Source organism: Cupressus sempervirens, chromosome 6 (genome assembly GCF_028749045.1).
Source record: "Cupressus sempervirens isolate cs-2001-9-10 chromosome 6, ASM2874904v1, whole genome shotgun sequence".
NCBI classification, from domain to species: Eukaryota; Viridiplantae; Streptophyta; class Pinopsida; order Cupressales; family Cupressaceae; genus Cupressus; species Cupressus sempervirens.
In genome coordinates, this window is record NC_143123.1 from 84,749,246 (window position 1) to 84,762,007 (window position 12,762).

The 12,762-nt window shown below is 39.7% G+C and overlaps 1 protein-coding gene across 1 annotated transcript; it reads left to right on the forward strand.

The window, feature by feature from the left end:
• The first annotated feature begins 206 nt into the window (after positions 1–206).
• On the forward strand, positions 207–10,758 carry LOC149551290 (putative E3 ubiquitin-protein ligase LIN). The gene is made up of 15 exons (XM_089786846.1): positions 207–2,113; positions 4,376–4,732; positions 4,832–4,986; positions 5,092–6,387; positions 6,570–6,714; positions 6,833–7,090; positions 7,202–7,511; positions 7,775–7,899; positions 7,987–8,106; positions 8,215–8,346; positions 8,496–8,618; positions 8,711–8,821; positions 9,484–9,630; positions 9,885–10,133; positions 10,227–10,758. Exons 1-15 carry the CDS (start codon positions 1,160–1,162, stop codon positions 10,242–10,244), a joined length of 4,500 nt encoding a protein of 1,499 aa, XP_089642972.1. The 5' UTR covers positions 207–1,159; the 3' UTR covers positions 10,245–10,758.
• The last annotated feature ends 2,004 nt before the right edge of the window (positions 10,759–12,762 follow it).

A 12,762-nucleotide genomic window follows, 5' to 3' on the forward strand; every position in this document is an offset into this window, starting at 1 on the left:
ATAATAAAAAATATTTTCTTTTATTGTAATAGTCTAAATATGGTAGTATGGTTCTTTGTTCTTATCATCAAGAGTCAAACCGCATTGAAATATTATTAGGGAATATTACCTCACATTGTCCTTAAGTCTCAATCAAAAGTATTTATTTATTATTTTTATTATATATATATATATTTCTATAAGGATCTTATTTTAAAATCATCTTTGTAAAGGACGGCTCATTTTCATCTGCATGTGGTCGGCAAAACGAAAATGATGTTCTTGTTCAATTCGTTGCAGACATGTATTCCTAGTAACGAAGCCGCGAGCACTCTGCACTGATTTGCTTGAGGGCGGCAACCGGCCGCTCGCCTGCAATCGAAGACGATTAAAAACAGCTGTATTCCATAATATTCTAAAATTAAGGTGGCGTTAGCGAAGCTCGAACCCGCGACCTTCCACAAAGGTCAGAGGCTGAACAAGAAATGGGCAGGAAACTCAATCTGTACAGAATGGGGGAGAGGAGGCCTTGAAGTGACTGTAAGCTATCTGGATTGTTATAAGAAAATAAAGATTTTATAGTCACAGAAACAAAAGTCCAGTGCACAGAAATCTTAGTTCTGTAAAACTCGGAGAATGAGAAGATGCTGAGCAGTGAATGCAAGTGAACGCGTGACCAACAGGAGAGACGCCTAATAGTGAATGTAAGGGTGAGAAAATTCATCTAGCAGCAGATGGACAGGCAGAATAGAAAGGGCAAAAGAATCTTTAGATCAGCTGGATAGAAGATTATTCAAATAGTGTAAGTGAAACCCCTGTAGAGAAGATTATTCACATAGTGTAAGTGAAAACCCTGAACCAGCAGATAAGGTGTCTGAACACCATTTGTACAAAAACCCCTTGGCCCTTGGCGGAAGAGAAGGGAAACCAGTGAGCGTAAGCCCGAGCCGGCGCTTACTTACAACCCTGAACCAGCAGAAAAGGTGTCTGAACACCATTGGTACAAGAACCCCATGGCCCTTGGCTGAAGAGAATGGAAAACAGTGAGCGTAAGCCCGAGCCGGCACTTAAAGTAGCAAGGAAGGATTTGGCGGAACAGATTGAGAAAATCCCTCAATTTCTATTGAGGTAAGGGCATTCATGTACTTGGCATTCAGGTTGAGCAGTGAGATCAGTGAACATGGGAACAGGTGCAAAGAATTCGAATATTGTACGTTCTCTGGTGAAAATTATTGGAATTTTTATAGATGAAGCCATAAGCAATGAAGATCAACGTTTACAGAACAAAGAGCAGATTAACCGAAGGTTATCCAGACAGCAAGTAGAATATTCTGGAGGATCAGACCGGGTTCAGTATGCAGAAGAAAAAGTCATTGCAAATCTGTACCGGGGCATGGAGGCCATCGAAGAAGCAATCGGATCAAACAGTAAAGATATCAAAATGGGCAGGCTAGACTATGCGGAAAAAATGCTTCAGGTCTGTGTTTTACTAAATATAAAGGATGGTGCTAATAATTCTACTGCAGGTGTGCCTAATTGTTATTTTGCAGCATGGGCAAACCTGAATTTGGCCTTGGTTTCTAAGCTCAGGAAAAATGACAGGGTCTGTATTATTAAGACTTTGGAGATGTTTAGGGTGGATCCACAAAATTCAAGGCTAGAAGTGGCACCTATGCTCTGGGAAGATCTGTTTTTGAAATATTTAAGCTCAGTTGTGGGGTGGTATGGTGAACAGAGGTATAGAATTCTTGAAACAGTTTTGCCCGATGATAATTTTGGTGTTTCCGTTTCTTGTGCGAGTATGCTTGCTTTTGATGAGTTTGGATGTAAAGCTTTGCTTTCCAAGATGAGTGCAGAGCAGGCAAAGCAGTTGCAGAGGTTGGAGAAGATTTATCAGGAGTCCCTGGATGAGAATACAAGGATTTGTGTCAAGTTTTACGAGGAGTGGCTGGATTATGATATGCACAAATTGAAGGGGAAGCCTGGTGATAAGCCCAGTGTAAAGGTTCCAGTATTTCAAGGGCATTTCGGGTCGAATTCAGGATTTGATTTGGACATGAATTCTGTTTTTGAGGATGGGTTCGGGATCAAGAGAATGGACGAGGCAGCATGTGCAAGGAACGGGCGCTACAATGTACTTACTGCTTTAGAAAGCTCACTGTTTGTTGTGTTGGAGGTTTATGGATAATCTGATTGTAGGCGTTAATTGTTCTGTGATTTCTTGTGAGCTATCTAGTCCGTAGTTAGAGCCATGGAATATTTGTTATGATTTCTGAGATTTTTAGTGTTGGAAAACTAGATTTTTTAATTTTTAAAAACATCAAGTGTCTCATATTTGTTGAATTTTTGAAACGAATTCTCTCAAACCTCTGTTTTCAAAGCCTAGCCTATGAAGTTAGAGATGACATTTCATAACCCATTGCCATTAGGAGAGCCACTTGAGAGAACCTACTAAAGTAGAGATTAAATGTAGGAACTCAGTGTGGGGTTTTCAACGGCCTTGCTTTGAATTTGGACAGGCTAATTCTTCTCTAGTTGTATAAAATTGAAATCTTGGTCTCACCAGCTCAAAATATATAACATATGTTCATTTCTGTGTGAATAAAAGTAGGACGCATCTATGTTGGGGACTTGAATTCTTTGTAAATCTGTAACAATTCCTGTCTTGCCTGCTAGGTGACATTTTCCGATGGATTTTGTTTTTCCCCCTCTTATTTAATACATTAGTTGATTGCTCCAATCGATAAGCTCCAAGAGTAACTAGGGATAGTAACTATTTTATCGGAGAGGATTTGAAACATGTTTGGAAGGCCCAAACGGGTCACATATATTCTTCCCCACGCTTCGAACAGATCTAGAAACTTGATTCTGTTAATAATTGGAATTTAGACGAAAAAATGCCCTTTTGTTGATCAAATCCCGGAATAATTTTCCAACAGAAAACGTAAGTGATTTAACTGGAAAATAATTTATATCATTAAAGACCTGATTCTAATTTCTGGTCATTTTGATGTCAGACCGGGTCGCTAAGACTTTTTTCTTACTGATTTTGTCAAAGCTGGACCTATTCCGGGCATTAAAGTTAAATTTGGTGGTCCACTCTGCCTGTCAAAGAAAATTTTCGCGACGCTATCCATTCAACGTTGCCCTTCAGATAATACATAGATCTTTCAAATGTTTTGAAGTTCTGCCCAAAATCTCCCCTTTGACATTACTCTTCTAGATATGTCATTGTATTTTAACCCCTCAAAACGCATAAATAGCCAATTGATGAATTGCTGGTTAAAATCCAGCAGCCACGGAGATGCCACCATTAGGGGGAGTGTTGGTTGTAGTCTGCGCCACATCCAGAGATAACAGCTTCCAAAATTAGTTGGAAGCAGGGCGGCATAACGCGTCCCTGACTCCCCTGCAGCCAGATAGCACCCAAGTAGCTCTCATTGCATATCTCCAAAACTATGCGGCTACTGCAACAAAAGAACTCGAAGCATCGCATTGTTGTTTGAGGTCTTGTATTATCTCTTCTGTAAGGCAGAACGTTTGAGTACATCGTTCGTGATTTCCTTTTCGGATCTCCACCCAGTTCCGGAAAGCAATCTAGTTGGGAATGTTAGTGAACTGGAATTATCTTTGCCGTGTGTGTGGGGCGTAAATGTGACTTCTTTATTAAAGCCACATCCATAGCGTTCTCCCCCCACCCCTGGAGGTTTGTTTTCTTTACCAAATTTGACAGATTTAGCTAATGTGCAGTATGTGGTCAAATTCATTTTAAGAATTGTTTTGGGACAGAGGATCCATTTAATCTTGCTCCATCACTATTGATTTAAACCACATTATTATCGACAAGCCCTCAGAGGGGGGGCAAAAAAAAAACGAAAAAAAAAGAAAAAGAAAAAGAAAGAATCCTCAATCATTTTGATCCTATTAACCCGCTTGTCGTCGTGATTACTGATGAAATTGTGCTGTATGGAAAGTTCGATGCAAAAATGGTCGAAGTCAAAAAGTTCTCTTTGTTTCAGTGCTTGCCCGAGACACCTGGTTTTTCTTTATAAATAGTTTTTGGGGGCATTTTGTCATGTGACTTGTTAATTGTCCTTTTCAAAGTTAGGTGCTAAGGAAATTTAGGCCATAGGCGAAATTGAGTCCTGTTGAAAAGCTATATATGCTGTAATTTAATTATATTTCCTTTCATAAAACTTTCTTTTATATAAAATTGCACAAATAACAGTTCCGGTTTCTGAAATCCTAAACAGTATAATGGTTTCCGTACACGCTAGGGAATGGAAATTGAACTTTCCCGGCCCTGGCTTCTGATTAGACGGATTATTTTTACTAGTTGCATCCCTAAAACATTCGAAGATAATCATAGCGATTTGTTCTCTCTGAAAATTTTCAGCCAATATGGGAAGACTACGATGATCAATCGCGGGATTACAACATCAACCGGCTCTCCACATCATTCCAATGGAGATCTAAATCAATGCCCAGGAGAGTAACTCCACAAGATATGATGACCCCGGAAGAAATCTCAGATACCCAGTTCAATATCCAGCAGAAGAAGAGCAATGGAAGTAGTAAACTATTAACTACGTCGAGCATAAGATCGGGAGGCGTTGGGAGGTCATCAAGTTCGTTCAATTCCGAAGCCATATCTGATGATGATCCTGACCATGCCGGGCTTTCATCTGTAGCTGGCTTTTCCAATTCCTCCGAGAATTACAGCAGTTCCTTTGAATCTGTACTGAAATTCAAGGTAACGATTGGAAGCCTCGAAATTCAATACCTCGTCTGTTTAATTACGTACATGCCAAAATCAGACGGATTCTTCTAAGTGTAATTTTGTCTGCCACAGGTTCAGAATCATGAAAGAGACGCAAACAATTTTAGTCAATCCAAAGGAATTTGGTTTTCAAACGAAGAAATAGAGAACGAGGTCAGCTTTGGAGATACCGAACCAGAATACGAGTTTGCTGTGTTTGCGCCAGACAGAATAGATAACTCTAGAGGGTGAGAATTTAGGGCTATCGTTATCTAGCAGGAACCCGAAAGAGTCTTTTTTTTAATAATTTAAATCCTAAATTTTCCGCGTTTCTTGAATATTTCCTCCCGCAGTTCAGTCTCCAAAGCTTTTTCCGTTGTAGCCAGAGAAGGGGACGAGAGTCAGAGCGATTATATTGTTAATTCATCAGGGGCCTCAACTCCACAGCCAAGACTTCCAAAGGATTTTGTATGCCCGATTACTAGTCAGCTCTTCAGTGATCCAGTTACTCTAGAAACAGGGCAGACCTATGAGCGCAAAGCTATTCAAGAATGGCTGGCACATGGAAACCGTACTTGCCCTATAACTCGTCAGAAGCTAGAAAAGATTGCTCTTCCCCAAACAAACTACTTATTAAAGAGATTGATTGCAGCATGGAAAGAAGAAAATCCGGAAATAGGTGTTGATTTTTCAAACTCAGAAACTTCCGTACCCAATATACCCCATTCATCTTCCATTGATTTACCCGAAACAGGATCACATGCTCAATCTAATCCTGATTACTCTGAAACCCAAAGCAGGAGTCAAAATATACAGTTTGGGAACGGATCAAACAAGGCTACTCTATCTACAAAGGTTGTTACTAGCGAAAGCATGAACAGCGAGCTGAGGCCTATCATATTATGTCTCTGCACTACTGAAGATCTGCAGGAATGTGAGTCAGCAGTTCTAAAAATTGCTAGGATTTGGCAAAAACTAGAGGCAGATCCCAATATCCAGAACCATCTAAACAAACCAGCAGTAATCAATGGGCTAGTCGAAATCCTATCCAATTCTATCATGCCCCGAGTTTTGAGGGCTGCGCTTTACATCCTTTCAGAACTTGTAGCAGCAGACAGTACGGTAATACAAACTCTGACCAGGGTGGATTCTGATCTTCAGGTCCTAGTTGCTCTTTTGAAGAAGGGCCTATGGGAGGCGGCCGTTCTTATATATCAGCTAAAACCCTCTTTTTCTAGTCTGGCTTCTCTTGATCTCATTCCAGTACTTGTCGAGCTTCTTACAGATGGCAAGGAGAAAGAATTAGAGTGTGATTTTCAGATGCAGTTGAAACCAAAGGAAGTGGCAATAGTTATGTTGGAGAGAATTCTCGCAAATGGGAATGAAAATCACAGATGTGCTAATGCCCGTGATGTTATTTCTACGAATGGGATTCCGGCCCTTGTCAAGATCTTGGAATCAAAAGACCTCGAGGAGAGATATTATGCAATTTCTATACTTTCATCCTGTGTGCACGCAGATGGAAGTTGCCGAAATTTGATTGCCAACAGTGCTGAGATGGTTCCTGTTTTAGAACTTCTACGAACTGGCAGTGACAGGGATAGGATCACTGCCGTTAATTTCATTTCAGAGCTCGTTCGTTTAAACAGGTGATTCTGCATAAAACTCACACTCTTCTTCCCAATGAAATTAGAAAAGATTTGCTTACGAGTTTTGTTTAATTATCCTGGACAATAAAATATGGTAAAAGGTGTTGTTTAGAAAAGGGATAGCTTTAATTGCAGAATAAGTACGTTAGCAGACTAATCATGGTGCTTATGTATTGATTCAGGAGAACATTCAATGAACAGGTTCTACGAATTGTGAAAGATCAAGACACATTTAGTACAATGCATATGCTTCTCGTGCACCTTCAGATGACATCTATGGAACAGCGTCCTGTAGTTGCTAGTCTTCTTCTCCAGCTCGATCTTCTGGTCTAAACTATAAAACCATTTGAACTTTGCATAGTTTTCACTGCTTTATTCATGTTAACGAGTACTCTTCAATGCTAAGGAGAAAATGGAAGTCACTAACAACCAACTCCCCTTGCAGGAGGAGCCTCGAAAAATGAGCATGTATCGTGAAGAAGCTCTCGATGCTCTTGTGGAAGGACTAAAGTCTGATGAATTTATAGTTTCTCAAGTGTCCGCTGCAGAAACTATAGTTGCTCTCCAAGGGCGCTTTTCTTTGTCTGGGAAGCCACTCACTGAGGCTCTGCTTCTCAGAAGTGCAGGTCTTGATGAAAGCTACAAGGAATTGATGAGGGCAAAGCAAGATCTTGACCAATCTGAGGAATCATTGGAAGTTTTGGTGAGGTCAAAAACACCTTTAAAGCAAAATTTAGTGTCAATCTTGATAATTCTTCGTCTGTTCCATTTTGTCATTTCTTACTCGATGCAATTATCCACTAATCTTGCACAGGAAGAGGAAGACATGGCTGCTAGAAATTGGGAGAGGAGAGTAGCCTCTGTCCTTGTTAGCTATGAGTTTGGTTTGATGTTCGAGGCTTTAGGATACTGCCTTGAAAGCAAATCCATGCAACTAGCAAGATCCTCCCTTGTCGCTGCAACATGGCTGACACATATGCTAACAATTGTCCCAGATACAGGAGTTAAAGGTGCAGCTCGTCAGTGTTTACTAGAGAAGTTTGTCACAGTCTTGAAATCCCATAAGAGATTAGAAGACAGAGCCCTTGCAGCACTAGGCTTGCGTACTTTTATTTATGATTCAGGTAATCTTATTCTCGGCCACAATTGTTAGTTTCTATCTTTTAGAAAAATTTATTGACAAACAAAAGCGAGTACCGTTTGATCACATAATTTACACGGGGAATGCACCATCAAGTTTAGAACATCTATCTGATACACCCATGGGGTTTCTGTTCAAAATTTGAACAACTTTGTTTGATATTCATAGTTTAGAAACTTCCCTTGTAGTACTTTATTGGATACTCGAAACAATTTTAAGCAATCAAAACTTTTGCTTGAATAACAGAGGGATTGGAAGAACTGGAACAACGTGCAAATGACATATTCAATCCTTTATGGGAACTGAAAAATGTTTCTTCCGCAGCAACTGATATATTAAGAGCTCTTGCAAACCATCCATCTGCAAATATTGTAAGTAAAATTCCATTGGAAATGCATCTGAGTTGAAAATATCTTATACAAACCCTAGACTAATGGCATATGTGCTCTAAATATCAGTCTGAACTTTGGAAGTACGAAGAGCTCTCTCTTAAAGATACAAGCATGAATGGAGAGTTGAATTCCCTTGTTCATGCAGCTGATCGAATTTTCAGTGGCCATTCTGATGGCACTTTGAAGGTATAACTTCTGATTGACATGTCTGAGATTGAGTTTTGAGTTCTTTCAGACAATGGTTGCTCTGCCTCTTACTATAGGAATCTCACTGAATTTCACATGAATGAAAAGGTATGGGATTGCAAAAGGAGGATTCTTCATCTGATTCAAGAAGTTCGAGAGCACACAAAATCGGTCACTTCTTTGGCTGTTTCATCATCTACAGAAAATTTATATAGTGGATCTCATGACAAAACGATCAGGGTACGTTTCTGTAAAGCATTAAAGCATGCATTATCCCGATATTTTTTCTTGTAGAACAGTTGTTTAACGAGATTTTATCTCTATTCGTACTGTAATTCTGTTGTCCTTGATACCAGTGTTTCGCGTGTTGAATTTTCTGATTTATTCAGGTTTGGGCAATAGGGAAAGAAAAAATTCACTGTATACAAGTCCATGAAGTAAAGGATCATGTGCAAGCACTTAATGTTAGCACTAGCTTGGCATGCTTCATTTCTCAAGGAGCTGGCATAAAAGTATGCTAATAGTCCTTAGACAAGGCTTGAGATTATTTTTCGAGGCTCTTCTGTAACCAACATTTTAGCTGATGGCTTGGATTTTATTGCAGATATATGACTGGAATGGAAGTTCAAAGACTATTAACTCTAGCAAGCATACAAGGTGTCTTGCTATGGCAGAAGGAAAAGTCTACTGTGGATGCACTGACAATAGCATTCAGGTAAGGAGTAGACTTTATGAACCATGGACCCTTTTAAGATTATTCCTCCCATCATTAGGAAGAATGCCTAAGAATGCTTGTGTACCTATATATCCATACAAAACGGTGAAGATAAGAAACGCTTATGTTCATAGGTCTAAATATGAAAAGGTGAAGATTAAATTGTTATTTCAGGTCACTAACAAGACTACCGTTACCTCACATATATTCTTCAGAATTCATATCCCGTAAATTTCACCCACATACAAAGCTGTGAACTTGAACTTTTATTGTCAAACCTTTCTGAATCTTTCAGGGCCCCTGCTTTTGTTTTTGAATCTTATTCCATGTCAAGCATAGAACACCAATTCTGTATTGGACGCATGCAAAATTACTTTTCTGTATTCATCACACATAGCAATAATAGACTTTGACCAGATAGTTCATCTCCCCCGATTCACAGGTTGCTTGTCTTTTCATCTTGATATGATAACCCCTTTAGGAATAGGGCAGGGATTGTAACTCCGCTCATACAGATCATAATATACAGTTACATTATTGTGAAGGGCATGGGAAGGTGGGCTATATTGGAAGTAATCACCCTCCATAACCACTAAGCCATAGCTCTGCTAACCATGTTGGTCCTCTTTAAGCTCGCTGATATTTTCAATGCATAATTGCAGGAGATCAATTTGGAAAGTGGCAAATCAACTAATATTCAATCAGGTGTGAGGAAATTACTAGGGAAATCAAATCCAGTCTATGCTTTTAAGGTTTATGGGGGGCTTCTATACGTTGCCTGCTATCCAGTAGATGGTGTAGCTGTCAAGGTAATTGGCCCTCTAAGATGATACATTTTCTCTCTGTGTTTCAATTAGTTGTTCTCGAAACATTATCATGTCATTTTTAATTTTTTGTTTTTGTTTTCATATTGGTATTTAAGTTTCTACAGATGCACACTTTTTTGATGACATGCTTCTGAGACTGTCTTGCGGGATTTTAATATTCTTTACCACGAATTGAATTCTTCACTATTGTACAACTAACGGTGATTGTGCGCTGTGATTGATTGATGAGAAATTAGGTGTGGAATCTTTCCACAATGAGCGTTGTGGGCAGTTTACAATCAAGCCTTGATGTTCGTTCTATGGCTGTAACCAATGACTTCCTATACTTGGGCTCCAAATTCGGGACCATTGAAGTGTGGCTAAGAGACAGACTAATGAAAGTGGGAACTTTACATACAAGGGGAGGGAACAGTAAGCTCATAAGTCTGGCTGTTCACGGGGATGGAGAACTCTTATTTGGTGCTTCAGTAGATGGAAGAATTGAGGTACACATCAGCTTCTTCAATTTCTTCTGAGGTGACATTCATTTGATGATACTTATGTGTTTTTGCTGATGCTGTGGGTACTCTTGGATGCAGGCCTGGACATTGGTTTGACTGGAGAGAAACATGCATATGTACTATTAATAATTGTTTCTTTGAGGAGTTAGGGGTGCCGCTTGCTAGTGCAATTAATTTTTTAGACGCATTGGTCTTTTGCAAATAAAAACATTCATTAGCATGGTATATTCATTTTGATGAGTTCCTCCGAGTTGAAAAAAAATGTACTATCATCGGCAATTTTCTTCCTGAGACTGTTATGCAGGGTTTATTGAGTCCCTGATGTTGTAGCCTATCTTCAAACAGGAAGAAAGTATGCAGCCCGTTAGATGCACTCCCATTTTAGGAGTGTGGTTTTTGTCGTCAATGGAAGGTGACTGGTTAACCAATAAGTTCCTGCTTCCCAAACATGGCGGAGCTGGGAGTGCATGTAAATCATTCTGTACATTTTTTGGGTCTCTTTTTAAGGACCTTCCTTTATGAGCACCCGGGGAAAATTGTACTCATTTTTTCAAAAAATAAACTTAGATGTTTTTGATAAATTAACGAAGGCATATATTTATTTTGTCTAGTATAATTTTAGATACAATTTTCAAGACTGTAAAATATGGCTAGATGATTTATTAGTACTTTTGTTTTTGGGTTTTACATGAACTGAATCAGACACTCCATTAATTGATCATTTGATTTAGATTGTGATATAACTGGATAATTCTATCAATTTTTATTTTCAGTTAGTCAATTTTATTTTCTTATAATTTATTTTCTGTTTTTTTTCTATTTCTTTATTCTCTACAGGATCAATCTAACATCAAAATGCTTATAAAAGTGCATTGTGGGAATTTCAGAGATATAGACAACATACAATTATTATCAAAGAAATCTTCGAGAGACATATTTCCTAAATAAAACAAAACATCATTTATATAAACAAATGACATATTTTATGAAAAATTAAATATGACACATCTTTTAGTGAAGATTCTCTTGATCCAAATCATAACTAATTCATATCATCTTTAGAATAAACTTAAGAAGAGGTCCAAAGAAAAATAGAAAGAGTGATTAAAAATAGAAAAATAGTATAAAATTAAAATGAGATTGTAAGTGAATCACACATTAGTTCTTGTATCTTTTGTTGTCTATTGTTTTTTTTTTTTTTTGATGAATAGTTCTTTTCAATTAATAAAATTTACTAAGATTACAATTCACAAAAAAGGGCCGGGGGATACAGGATCACCTTGCGAATGAGTTCAATCGGCCGAAGCCGGAGTAAACAACATGGCCACAGCCAGCAACTATAAACTATTCATAAAAAAAATATATTTAAAACAACCTCATGCTGCCAAGGCAGTACCGGCAGAGGGAGGAGGATCATTTTTATCAAGAAATCCCCACGCATCAGTGGGATTGTGAGGCAGACTAGGAATAGTCCAGCCGTCAGCAGCATCTGCAGGATCTGGGGTAGTTGCAGTCTCTGCATCCTTCTTGTCTGGCCGTAGAGGAGAAATTGCTAGGGCCAGCCGGGGAAACTTACCAGAGTGCGCTCGTCCAGGGGGAGGAGGCGAAGACCGGCCAGAAGCCCGCCTAGGGGGGGGAGTCGGGGACCAGCCAGAACCACCACGTGGTGGGGAAGCAGAGTGACGCCTCCAACTGCCATGACCACCGCTAGGAGAGCGGTGGCGGGGACCCTGGGAGCGCGGCGTGTGTGAATGGCGACCAGAGGACTGGCGTCTGGAACGACGACCGCGAGACGAGGAGGCATCAGCCGAGGCATCCGAAGGCACTCTGGCAATGGTACAAGGAGCATTGCCCCAATGGTTTAACAATTCCTGTAAGTGGGCAACCTCCAGGGCAACTTTATTAGCTTGCACCTGTATCTGCATAATGACATTGTTACAAATGCATGCTTTAGTGTACATTGCAATGTTAACATCCAAAAAACTGTGAGAGAATAAAACTGCATTCCTATCTTTCCATAGAAAAAATAAAATTTCCATCCTGAAGGTATGCCAAATCTGGGAAAACTTTTGAGGAAATATGAGGGAATCACCCAGCAGGATCATGTGCCATGAAAAAGGTTCGGGCCTGAAAGGCTTGAAAAAATCATGAATCCAGTGCCAATAATTCTGAGCACGCTTGCAAAACCAAAAAATATGCAAAAAGGACTCAGGTTGGCCATAGAAGGGGCATTTGGGATCAGGAACCCCAATGTGCTTGAGCCGAGGCCCCAGGGGAAGACCTTGGAAAGCAAGGCACCAAGCAAAGTGAGCAATCTTGGGTTCTGCAATGGCACTCCAAATGGTGTTGAACCGTGTTCTCCATTGAGAAAGCGAAGAATGCAAATGCCACCGTTGATTAAGCGTGTCCACCATCGGAAGGAAGGGCGAAAGCCATCTGTATCCCATATTGGGCTTATAATTGGTAAATGGAGTGGCAGGAAACCACTTCCAATCATACCACCAAGGTCGAACAGACTGAATCCCCACTTTATGAAGTAAGTGCACAGGGATGGAAGACAACAGAAGCTCATAAGTCTGGCGATCAGCACGTACAAGGCGGTATTGAACTTGCA